This window comes from Haliotis asinina, chromosome 9 (assembly GCF_037392515.1).
Source record: "Haliotis asinina isolate JCU_RB_2024 chromosome 9, JCU_Hal_asi_v2, whole genome shotgun sequence".
NCBI classification, from domain to species: domain Eukaryota; kingdom Metazoa; phylum Mollusca; class Gastropoda; order Lepetellida; family Haliotidae; genus Haliotis; species Haliotis asinina.
In genome coordinates, this window is record NC_090288.1 from 29,450,674 (window position 1) to 29,463,738 (window position 13,065).

Genomic DNA, 13,065 nt, shown 5'->3' on the forward strand with positions numbered 1-13,065 from the left:
ACAATTTGTAACGAGGGAGGAGTGCAGGAAAAGTGGCAGCCAAGTGAGAAAGGATGAAGATGGCACACCACAGGTAAAATGAATCAATAAGCTTGTCAGCACATGTCCACATGCCTCTTGAACTCATGGCTGTCCCTTTCCCTGCATTCCTACTCGTAACAAACAGTCACCTGTGCCAATATTTCAATGATAATTTGTTAAACCATGCTTTTTGTGTTTAGGCTTTGAGTGAGATTGCAATCCATCGATCCTCTTTCGAGCCAAACAGACTGTACCAATGTTATCACAAATATTGCATTAAACACCAAGCACTGCCTATTTACCCAAATGTACAGAGGAACTGCAATATTTCATTTCCTTTCCAGCACCTCAGAGATGTTCTCACAGAGAAGATGCCTAGGCCCCAAGGTCTACAGATATTAATTCTTTGTTTCCAAACCAATGGACATGACCATGCAGTTATGTTTGACTCTTGACCCTTGACCATTACAAGCAAACTATTACTATAACAATTGTAAGCATGAAAATCAAGGCACCAAAGTCTCTTTGTGGAATGGGGTTTGCATTGCTGACTTTGTTGGCAATTCAGTGTCTGACTCAACCCAGCAAAAGTACTAGAATCTGTACTTCATTGTAAGTTTAATCCAAAAATAACGTGCTACTCTTTCTGGAACATGACCTTGGTTGAGTGCCCCAGGGGATGATTCTGGTTGACAGTCTGACAGGCTGTCATGATATATTTGACACAATGCTGACTGTATTTGAAAACATCCTCTGACACTTACAAGCTAGGTTTTGTAAATTCTCTGAAAACCTGTTTCAGTTTAAAAAACAATAAGGCTGACATATACAAGATTTTTTTTTATTTACAAATTGTACAAACAATATGGCATAACGTCAATCATGATACAAAAATCAATGTTGGTTGGGTAGAAATCTCTTTCATAAAGGTCATGAAATACCATGTTAAAGTTTGTACAGATACCTCACTAACAAACAACATGATCTGATGTTTCAGTGGAAAAATGATCTATCACTACCTTGTACAAATTACTACATGTCCATATGTGATGTGTGAGCGAGCGAATAAATTCATAACAATGATCAATGAATGCTTGACATTAATAGAAATCAAACACAGTCCCTTATGCACAAGAACTGTCCTGTTCATGACACCATAAATGTACAAAATAGGTTCATCAGCTAATGTGGAATTCATGAGACAGAACTAATTGAAATGTTATCTTTGAGCATGGAGGTTAATGGTCTGGGAGTTCTTTTAACGAAGCAAACCTTTACGAAGGTTAACCTTGACTCCCGTTCTTTAACACTGCATTATGGTTACATTGGTGACTTATGATCACCCTAGTGCTTTGTAAAAGGAGGCCCTGGGAATAAAGCTTGCATCATGAGTTTTTTCTTCAAGGTCACACCAATGGCTACATCAAACTTAGTGTGATCTAAAGTTGGAATCAATTCAAGTTTCACTTAAACTTAAGTATTTCTTTTGAACACCAGGTGTCACCACTGATTTTCAGTGATTCATTCGTATAATTCTCACCACTATTTTCCCCTATAAATCCAACAGATTCACTGGGTCTTAGGTGTAGTGAGCAAGTGGTTCAACTACCCCCCACTGTTCCTAACATGCTGCTACCAGAGCTGTGCGAGTTGGGGTTTATGTTGCTTTTAGCAATATTCCAGATATATCAAGGCAGGGACACCAGAAATGGGCTTCACACAATGTACCCATGTGGGGAATTGAACCCGGTCTCCAGTGTGATGAGTGAAAGCTTTAACCACTTGGCCCTGCCACCTCCGTAACAACTAGAGCTGAAGAACATGGTAGGGTATATACAGCTTGGGGAATGTACTTTTCTTTCTCAAGACACTTTAACAACATTCAGTGTCAAAATTCTTTTGAAATTATGAAATCAATGATACAATGAGGCCACTATTTCAATACACACATGAAAGAGACTGTACATGAGAATACAGTGGGACACTTCCTGAGTTTGCACAGTAATTTCATGACTTTATATTGCATTCTACAAAACTCCCACTGGAAACACTAAGATAGGCCTCACCAGTGGGGATACAAACCTCCACATGATAGGAAACACTGATGCCTCTTGAAATACGTAACTAACAATATTACTGTCATTTGTCCAGAGTTGTTATTGAAATACAAATGTACATGCATTGCTTTCAGTGTCATGGCAGGGTATAAAAAAATATGAAATATGTCAAAAGTGTGGGTTTTTTTAAATAAAAAATGTCAGCAAACTACTTAACTTCACCAAAGCAAACTTGCAAGGTATACTCCACTATATTTTCCTCAAATGTTTTGGGTTGGCATAAAACATTAGAAGCGCTACATTATTACAGTTAAGTTTCAGGTTCTGTTGCGACAGCATCTGGAACCACAACATCTCTGGGTATTATGCTCATACTGTTGATCACTGGGTTGTCTAGCCAAGACTTCAGTACTTACAGACCACTGCAATATAGTTGGAATATTGCAACAAGTGGCATTAAACAAAGAACAAACAAAGTCTCCAGGCATAAAACAGTTCTTCACCCATGACAGAGGTGAATAATTGTATCCCCGTTGGTATTCCTCTGGGTCATGAGGGTTTAAACGTTACTTGATGAAAATATCAAGATTATTAATGTCAATTGTTCCTTGTCTGAGCTCTGTCATATTGCGTGCCTATAATTTGCGTTCTACTCAGGAAATAGGGAAAACACGGTGGCCTGAATATAGAAAAATATGAGCTGATGAGGGAGGGAGTTTGTCACTGTACATCAATGGTAATCAGATTGAAAATATTGTATGTAAGCAAAGGCTAACTACACTGTTTAAAGATATACAAGGCAACTGATCATTCAATATTTCAACAACAGTGACATGCTCATGAACAGATCCCTTGAATTTGGGGCAATCAACATATGTTTGCAAGACAAAGATGTGAGGAATATGTTATCCTGCCAGTACAACCAACTTAATAATTAAAGGGAAGGTATTCGATTCAAAATCTGGCCATATCACATACTGATAGACTGTTTTTGTATATCATTAACATTCACGCATTTCCTATTCTGTGATCCTTTAATACTAATTTATACATCATTACATACAATTTACTAATCAGTTTATCATCGCCTCATAAACTCAACCCCAGACGCCAAATTATGGGCAGACATGTCTGAGTCTTCTGGCTGAATGAGGTGGGTGTCAGAACATGCACTGGCATTGGTGGAAACACTCACTGGGGAGTCCCTTCCATCAACTGGCTGGTAGCCTCTCTGAACCAAATAGGAGTAGATAGGGGGATCACTAGGCTTCACTTCATAAGGCTTCTTTGGCTGTGGTCTGGCATCACCTGGATATGTTGGCGGAGGCATATTTGGGTGGCCCTGAATGGGCTGGAAGTGGCCCGGCCCTGGCGCCATGGGCATGAACTGAGGTCCAGGCTGACCTGGATACATCATGAAACGTGGACCGTAGGGTCCAGCCATTTGTTGAGGGTTCACTGGCATGTGGCGAGGATCTCCTGGGAAGGAATGGGGTTGATCATGAGGATGTCTTGCCATGGGTTGAGGAATCCCAGACATTGAAGGATGACCAAGACGTGGAGGTGGATGTTCAGGCAAGTTGTCAGGCTGAGGCTGTGAAGGTTCAGCAGCATCCTCCTGGTCATCACCATCTTCTTCCTCTTCTTCTTCATCTTCCTCATCTTCTTCCTCCTCCTCAGATGCTTCTTCTTCATCTTCTGTCTCTTGTTCCTCTACCTGATCTTCTTCTTCTTCATCAGGTCCAACTCCGATTGATTCCGCCTCTTCTTCCTCCTCTGGCTCATACCTCTGAGGCTTGGATTTGACACGAGGTATTATCTCTCGCTGTATGATTCTCTCCGGTGGATGCTCATCTTCATATGAAGGGTTTCTGTACTTGTCCTGTCGAAGTCTATCAGGTCGGTTGTTTCTACCCCGAGACTGGTATGTGTCGAAAGACTGATCAGCTTCATACCTCTTCTTTCTTGGCATTGAATCTGCTGAAAGTTAAAAAGAGGACACAAAATATAAACAGTAAGATGATTTTAATATATAGTATAAAAAAAAGTTTGATAATGTAAACAAAAAAATTGTGTGAGCCACACTAACACTCTGAATCATGACTCAAGGTGAAGAACAATACTGTTTGACTATTCTTGACCAAAACACAAAATTTGTATCCAACTTTATAACTGTGACCAGCTGTTCTTATTTGGTCAAGATCAAAACATTTGAAAAAACATTTGCTACTTTATCTTTAAGAGTTACATCCCTTGCATAATTCTTTTCCTGTCAACATCAACAAGTGTGAAGTGACTCAGCACTCACGTGGGCATGTTGGGATTGATACAAATGGACGCACATGTGGTCCTTTGAATTAGATGAATAAAACCATGTGTACTGCCAAAGTGAAATGATCTTCATGATCAACATAAACACCTAGCCCTCCTTGTATTGTTACCCAGTAGGTAAAATGTTTACTGATTATCACACATGAGGACCAAGTTTGATTCACCACACCAGTGCTAAATGTGAAGCACATTATCAATATCCCACCAAAATACTTTCTGAAAATTCATCATCTTTCTAGGTCACACAGTGACATTACAGAGCTACTTTTTTCCCCTGCTTCAAGCAGATTTTGATATTTTCCAACTTCTGAATGCTGAACCAAGACTTATTGCTGATCCAAGACTTACTGCTGCTCCAAGACTTATTGCTGATCCAAGACTTACTGCTGATGAAAGACTTACTGCTCATAAAGATTTACTGCTGATCCAAGATTTACTGCTGATCCAAAACTTACTGCTGATAAAAGACTTACTGCTGATCAAATATTTACTGCTGATCCTAGACTTACTGCTGATCCTAGATTTACTGCTGATCCTAGACTTACTGCTGATCCTAGACTAACTGATGATCCATGACTAACTGATGATCCATGACTAACTGACTAACAAAGTTATTGCTGATCAAAGGCTTATGGCTGATCAATTAGGCCCTGCCAACCAATTTATCAAACACATCGATTTTAACCAACCTTCATTAAAGACACTATCGTCATCACTGTGGTGTCTGTGTTTACGGTTCTGATCCCGCTGAAGTGACGTCCGTGATGTGCTCACCCAGTTCCTGGTGTTGGTGCTGGCTGGCCCACGGACAGAGCCAGTGTTAATGTACGAGATGTTGTAGCGCTCAGCTGGCTTGTTCAGGCCTTTGTGCTTTCTGTGACACACAATAGCCACGATAATGATGATTACGATAATGATGAAGAACAAGACTGCTACGATGATGTAAATGACCATGTTTGGGACAAGCCGGTTGTAGTAGCCGTAATCTTCACCAAAGTCGTTCTCATAACCTGGATCCTGCCCAGCTGAAATAAACATAGTTAAATAGGGTGAATGTTGTGTTGCCATGGTTACATAATAATAGTGAATACACATGCAATATTAAACTGGCATGTCAATGTCTATACCCTGGCCAGGCAAACTGGTGGTTGATACCATAAACATCAGTCAGCCAGGTACCGATCACGGGCACTGATTTTGTCGTCTCTAATGACAGTGATTGCATTTTGTTTTACGTTGCCTTTAGCAATATTCCAGCAATATCACTGCAAGTGACACAAGAAACAGGCTTCATACATTGTACCTATGAGGGAAATCAAACCCTTTGTTTCCAGTTTAATTAGCAAATACTTAAAGCACTAGGCCACACCACCCCCAACCAGAGAATTGTTATAGATGTCAACCTCTTTATTATGAAGAACACAGTGTCTCTAGTTACATTACCACTCAGCTTGTATCACGTGGAAAGGTAAAAAAATGCAACTACATCTACATCTATACAAATATCTAGTTGTATTGTATTGTTGTATTCAGTTGCTCAAAGGTGATTTGCTCTTTCCCACAATCACTGGATGTTCATCACAATTGAACATAATATTTTCAATCTCAACTCCCTGGGGACCATACTACTCTTGCTGCTTACTAGGCGCTAGGTGTATAGAACCTACCCTACTACTATATGAAAGGAAACGGATGTAACGAAGAAACCACCCCCTCTTTGATCAAAGTTACACATCACCGTGTAAAATATTTTTAAGGCCTCGTCAAGGCCAATGGATCGAGAGCCAGATGATTTCCCCACAAAATGAGCTATAAATGGTCACAATCGGATCATTATTTTAAACGTTATACACCACAAATCATTGAAAACAGCTACCTCCGCAATTTCATGCCAAAATCACGGATCACCCAATACGGCGAAAACTCACCTTTTAAATTTGTTTATTAATTCCAACCATGTTGACAGCACCAGCTTTGGGCTGGATTCGATCAGCTGTGGCAGTCCGTGGGTTGGAAAACTTATTGCAACGTCTACATGTAATTTTCTTGACAGTAAGCTAGTCACCCAAATCGCTGGCAATCATACTCACTTGTCGGCCATAAGTGACTTTGACATTCAAGTGAACTGAGCAGATCCACACAAACAGACTCAGGCCATCTGATTGGTTGGAAATAAAATATACAGTGGGAATGGCAACATCACACTTACCAACAAGTGGTTTAATTATCAACTCAATGTCGTATCTGGTGTTTCGTTCATCACGTCTGGTTAACACAATGGACACTTTCTTTCCAGTAGTGAACATTTCTGTGCGACCTTTTCCTTTGTTACAGTCATAGGAATCCTGAGGATTGAAAAACACATGCTAAAGGCAACGCTATAATTATGTATAAGCCCGAAACCATGAGTTACGATCACCCTGCATCCATACAGATTCTGTGTGAAAACAGGTACTTGATAACTAGAGCTGATATAAACAGATTCATAATTGGAAATATGGTGATGAGAAATTTTTTAATGATTATCAGTATGAAAATTGTGTAATTGATGACACCAAATATACAGTTTTCTTTTTGTCACATAATACATAAACGTACGTCTATTTTAATGGACTTCTTCTGAATTATATGAAGAATAAAAAGTTAAGCTCCACGCAGTAAGCTTGCCAATATATGTTGTCTGACAGCAAACCTTTAAGAAAAAACAGCAACTTTCGTATTTTGGTTGAGTACTTTTCATGTTAAAAACAAAACCATTAAGTAAAGCACAACTCAGTGTTGAGTATACAGTGCAGAAGTCACCATTCATAATTTATGAGAGACTAAGAGAGCTGATTTTATGCTGATTTTATGCCACTCTGGACAGGGGACATCAGAAATGGGCTTCACACACTGTGCCCATGTGCGGAAACGTTGAACCTGGGTCTTTGATTATACAAGCAAATACTATACCACTAGGCTACCCCACCACCCTGGCTGGTAGTGATGATTTTAAGGAGGGGGATCACATTTATTCTGACAAAGTTAGGGTGTCATCAATTTTCTACATATGTACTAGGAAGTGTCATTGAATTTTGTTCATGATCACATACTTTGTACATACATTTTCAAGAGGGTCATTCACACTGAACTTGCTTCTCCATAAACGTACGTCAACTTCACCCCCTCTAGCCATAAATAATGAATGGTCCCTAAAGTAAATCAAGAGACCTTACAAAGATAGGCAGAATGTTGATGAAGTTGAATTATGGGAATATATTTTGCATATTTAACGCAAATCTGCTCACAGTCATCTGAGCTCACACATCAGGTGTTCATATTTATTTGCCTGGTCAAAAGCCATACACTTCCTGTAAAACAGTGTATCAGCGTTTGCATGTAACTGTGGTAACTTACTATCAATGGCTGTCCTGGTTCTCCATCATATATTGCCAAAGTGACATCACAATCATCAATCTTCATGGCGTTGACAGTCACCCGGAATGTTGTCTTCTCGAAGTTGTTCTCTGTGTTCAACCTTATTGTACATGATAGAAGACTTGATTGTATGGGTGATGAACTCTGACCTTTTATTACTGCCTGCTTGTCGAACACATTGTACACTGGACCATTGCAGTCTTTAGTACTGTCCATGAAAACTGCAAGCATACAGCAAAATGACAGCTTTCAGAAGGGATGCCCAGTCAGGAGCCACTAAGGTTTGCATAGAACATTAACATGTGCATCCCATGATAAATGCAGCATAATATTTATGTCGACATTCAACAACAGTGCATATAACAAATTTGTTTCGTATTAACCTTTCCTGGTCTACACAATATATACTGGAGGACAAAAGAAACTATATTGGTAATGACTATAAGGTATCAGTGGAGTATTTGACGAATACATGAATCGTGATCGTATAGCCTGTTTTCCTTGCTAAAGTATTGTTTGAGATTGAGGTTAGAAATGTTTATGTTTGTGAAAACGGAACAGTTCACACAATAACAACACTGAAATCAAGATGCCTGTGCATCATGTACCATATACTCGAAAATTTTCAAGGTACTAAAATTTTGAGGTTTGAGATCCCCATAGCTTTCGAGGTGATTTAAATTTTGAGGTTTGGGGACCTAAAGTATATAAATATTTTAGACAAATTTAATTTCGAGGTTAGAAGAAACTGCCAGAAACATCACTCACCGAACCAATACTCATTGAGTAGCCAGTGATAACTGCCGTCAGACTGTTATAACTCTTGGTATACCAGTCTATGGCAGCAATACTGGCAATGGAAACAAACTTTGATCCTTTGTTATGATAAATAACCCATGAAACACTCTGTCAGCAGAGTTTGAACATGACACCAATTTTTTCTCAGATGATATTGTTTTCTTAACAGCTAACTATTGCAGACTCAGTCAGTTTGGTCAGAGAGTGACATCTTGTGTCCCGACTGTTGGTTTGACTTCAAGTGTAATTGTAAGACACTGATTGAATTACCTACTTTTTTTGTAGTGCATATTATTCTGTACCAATAATTACAATTACATAGTCTCGACACCACATTTCTGCTGAGTTTTTTTTTCAGGGCCTCGAGGCTCACTGGACGTTCAGATTAGTTGTAAGTAGGCATTACAGAGTTAATGTGAATGTCAAAGTCATTGGTTGCCAGAAGTTGAAATGCTTATCGACAGGAAATCTAACCCAAATGTTTGAAGTTAGGAAAAATTCATGGATATAATATTTTCAAGGTTGCATTACTACCCTCGAAAATTAGATACCTGAAAATTTCCCAGTATACATTATGCATTGAGGCATAAATTGCCAGCTTAAATGACAATTGTTCACTTGTTTTCTGAACGCAGCTGCCATGGCTGGGTTTATAAACAAGAGATCAATGACAACAAGCCACTGGACGTCCACACTCTCTTCAACAATGTTTTTTCGCCTTTCAGTATACATCTTTGACCAAATGCAATACTTCTTCAGCTTATATACCAAACAGCTGCACTTCACAAATCCCTGTGGCTTTTAGCATGCTCTTCCAGAACTGACATCATCACACAGTGTGGATCCTTCTACATTGTGTCTACAAGCAACAGATAAACTGTGTACAAATGTAGTAAGACTTGAAAACCAACTGGAATAAACTATAATCATATCTTGTGTGGATACATTCTGAATGTGAAACATTTACACACAGTCATCCCATCTTGCTGATTACTTGTGTTGTCTTAAGGAAACTTATTTCTAAAAATAAACAAGCTCGAGCAAATCATGTCAAAAAATATTATTCTGATTAGCTGTCAGTGGTCTGATAACCAATTAGACTATCTGTTACTTTCAATCATGCATAATCTGTCGGTGAGTGGCTTTTGTTGAAGCTGGTCATGTAACTAATGAAAAAATTGCCATGAAAAAGCCCAAAGAATTTGTTTTTCAAAGATTAAAAATCATTATGCAATAACCAATACTGACATTGGTATGATTGAATATGAATCTGAATCAGTGCATTAATTTCATAACATGAATCAGGGCTTGATTTAAGCATTTCGAACTTGCACAAGTGCAATCTAAAGCTGCAAAATGCAATTTTGTATTTATGCCAAGTAGAATATTCAGAGAACACAGGCCTCAGCTGGAAAACAAACTGATGAGGCACAGGATTGAAGCAGTGATTGCAATGACTACATGGACAGTGACAGAATGAAATTTTATGAGGCAATAAATACTAATGATGTCAGTTTCAGAATAATTTTGTTATAATGTTCTAATAATCGATAGTAAAATCCCAGCACTATGTATAATTATATACTGAGCTGCAGGTGCAACCTGTTTGTGTCTGGTGCATCAAGGTTCTTACCTAAGGTTGCACCATGGGCAAGTAGATTTCATTTCTTACACTCAGGTTTTTCAAAATGACCCCTTACTATATGCAAATGTGACTCTGTGTAAGTTTATGTGACACTGGAACCACACCTGCCGAAGTTTCATCTCTGATAAATTTGTAGGACCTGGTGCAACCTGGTTTGGTTTGGATGTAAAGATTTATATCATCATCAGCTATTAAGGCTTCTTTGACCAATGTGAAATTAAGTACACCCAGGCTTTCTATAAAGTGATTACGTTACAACAGGATGCCAACAGCAACTTAAGTCTATCGAGAGTTGGGTTAGAATTGATCTTCAGCAGCCCATCAATGCCTGTTGTAAGAGGTGACTAACCGCACCGGGTTGTCAGACTACTGACTTGGTTGACACATATTATTGCTTCACAATTGACTAGATAGATGTTCATGCAGGTGATCACTGGATTGTCTTGTCCGGACTTGATAATTTACAGATTGCTGCAATAAAACTGGAAAGCCTGTGGGCAACTATGGCTACACCATTCTGACATGGGAAGAATTAACTCTGCCACTAAAATTGGGTAAATAATGGTATTATTATGTTGGAAACTCTTATCTGAGCAAGAGATTATTCCTGATGAGACTGTACCTCAGAAAGAATTAGAATTGTGGATTATCTTGAGGCCTAACGACTAAATTATGTGGCATTTTTTAAAAACTTTTCACACAACTTCCAACACCGTATACTCACACTTAAAGTTTTGTGTAGCTTCTGGACCAGAGCCTTGAGGCCTGACCATGCCCACTTGGGTCACCAGAAGGATGAGCAGCACACTCCACAGGGCATCCATGACTCGGGATCTTTCTTACGACATGCCTGTACAACAGAAACAGATATTTTGCCACCTAAGCAAAGTGAGGAAGGTAGTGTGTTTAGCAATATTCAAGCAATATCATGGTAGGGATCACCAGAAATGGGCTTCACACATTGTACCCACATGGGAAGTCAAACCCAGGTCTTCAAAATAATGAGTAAATTAACTGTAACCCCATGGTCCAAGCTAATCAAAGTCGCTCTGTACTTAGACCATCCAACCCCAAGATGTGGTGAGGTAGTATAGTGCCTAAGGACTTGGCTAGACATGAGGAAGGTTCGGGTTCAATTCCCCACATTGGTACAATGTGTAAAACCCATTTCTGGTTTCCCCAACAGCGATATTGCTTGAATACTGCTAAAAGCAAGGAGACAGAAAACCTTGAGTCACCAGGGTCTAAGAACAGCACCAGAGCCAGATACAGCTTTTTACAAAGGTGCGGAACAGGGAAACAGGGAGTGCACACATTTTCACCTGTTTTCAATGGTCAGGACTAAAGGAGGGTCAGGACTAAAGGTGCACCCCTGCACCCATAAAATGTGCAAGGGAAATTTTGACATATGCAAGATGTGTCAGTATTGTCTGAGAGCATGATATGAGTCTCAAGGGAAAGGTGTGATAATGGAAACTCAGCTGGACACTAGTACAGCGTCATGTACAAATTTGTTTTCCCCACAGAAAAAAACAAACACTGGACTGGGACATGGGGGAATGATGTATTTCCACCCATTTATTGTTTGCACATATTCTGAAATTTGATGCAAATTTGGATTCCCAAGTTTTCAGAATTGCAGATTTGCTATGTGCTACAGCAATCCTGATGAATCCTATGGTAAATGATAATGATATGCTGCCCTCAGTTTCAGTAGTTTAGTCATATCATGACAGCCAAATATGAGAAGATATGAGTGAGTTTAGTTCTAAGCTGCTTTTAGCAATATTCCAGGAATATTAATATTGGCAGGTACACCAATAATTGGCTGCACACAATGATGAACTACCCTAAGAGGGTAGGGTATCATAAATGGGCGTTACACATTATAAGCAGCCCAAATGTTGGAAATTGAACTTGGGTCTTGAGCGAACAAGATATCAATGATGTGATCACTGGGTTACCCCACTACTCTGAAGCTATAAACATGAGAGACCCGTGAAAATCCAGATAAGAATTAGAAAAGATCTTCAGTTACCCATGCTTGTCGCAGGAGCGAACTGATGGGATCAGCGGTTCAGAATCACTACCTTGGTCAACAGTAACATGTCATTGTATCCCAATTGAGTAGATCGATGCCTATGCTGTATTTCACTGGATTGCCTGGTTCAGACTCAATTGTTTACAGACTGCCCCATAAAGCTGGAATATATTGCTGAGTGTGACAATGGTGCCGTGACACTAAATTCACTCACTATGAACATAATAAACAGGTGAATCGACTAATACTACGGCTTGTGTACATTTGCAAATACAAAGGCATGAATGAACATTGTGAAGGTTTTGTCATGTACTTTGAAGCATTCAATAAGGTGAGAGTCAAATGACAAAGACTTAAACCAGAGTGAAGATATATCTGTTAACATGTATTGATTTAGTATCTCACTATGAAAGATTTCCGCCCGTAGGCCCCGTTTTTTTTCTAAACCATTCTATGTCTAGGAATAAATGGTTTTATTGAAAGTCTACCCTAAACCTAACATTAATACTAACCCTAAACCTAACATAATGTCAAATCTAAAACCTAAACCTAAACCCTAGAAATAATCATGTTAATTGAAAACATTCCAAGAAGGGGTTATAGGTGGAACTCTTATCTGTATCCTTAATTACTTGATGGCTATATCGGCGTCTGGTAGATACCGTTTAGAATTTCTTACCTTTCCTAATACGTCCTCGATATATTCAAGGTGTCAACCACTTCCTATCCGGACGCCATTTGTATTTTCTATTTAT

At 39.1% G+C, this 13,065-nt stretch overlaps 1 protein-coding gene across 2 annotated transcripts; it reads right to left on the reverse strand.

Annotated features, from left to right (window-relative positions):
* Positions 1-841: 841 nt before the first annotated feature.
* On the reverse strand, positions 842-13,065 carry LOC137296735 (uncharacterized). Of its 2 annotated transcripts, none has more exons than XM_067828570.1 (6): positions 12,990-13,065; positions 10,994-11,119; positions 7,806-8,047; positions 6,619-6,754; positions 5,099-5,434; positions 842-4,058 (listed from the first exon to the last, which is right to left on the reverse strand). In XM_067828570.1, the coding sequence occupies exons 2-6, from the start codon at positions 11,091-11,093 to the stop codon at positions 3,160-3,162; spliced, it is 1,713 nt and encodes a 570-aa protein (XP_067684671.1). In that variant the 5' UTR covers positions 11,094-11,119; positions 12,990-13,065; the 3' UTR covers positions 842-3,159. The 2 variants fall into 2 exon arrangements, with proteins under 2 accessions (XP_067684671.1, XP_067684672.1); XM_067828571.1 differs by having other exon boundaries at positions 849-4,055; positions 12,990-13,063.

Excerpts from the sequence above, each read along its gene's own strand:
- LOC137296735 (XM_067828570.1), bottom strand. The coding sequence starts at position 11,093 with ATGGATGCCCTGTGGAGTGTGCTGCTCATCCTTCTGGTGACCCAAGTG. Across the intron at positions 8,048-10,993 it reads AGCTACACAAAACTTTAAGT|TTTTCATGGACAGTACTAAA; the intron begins GTGAGTATACGG and ends GTATGCTTGCAG. Across the intron at positions 6,755-7,805 it reads AACCAGGACAGCCATTGATA|GATTCCTATGACTGTAACAA; the intron begins GTAAGTTACCAC and ends TTCAATCCTCAG.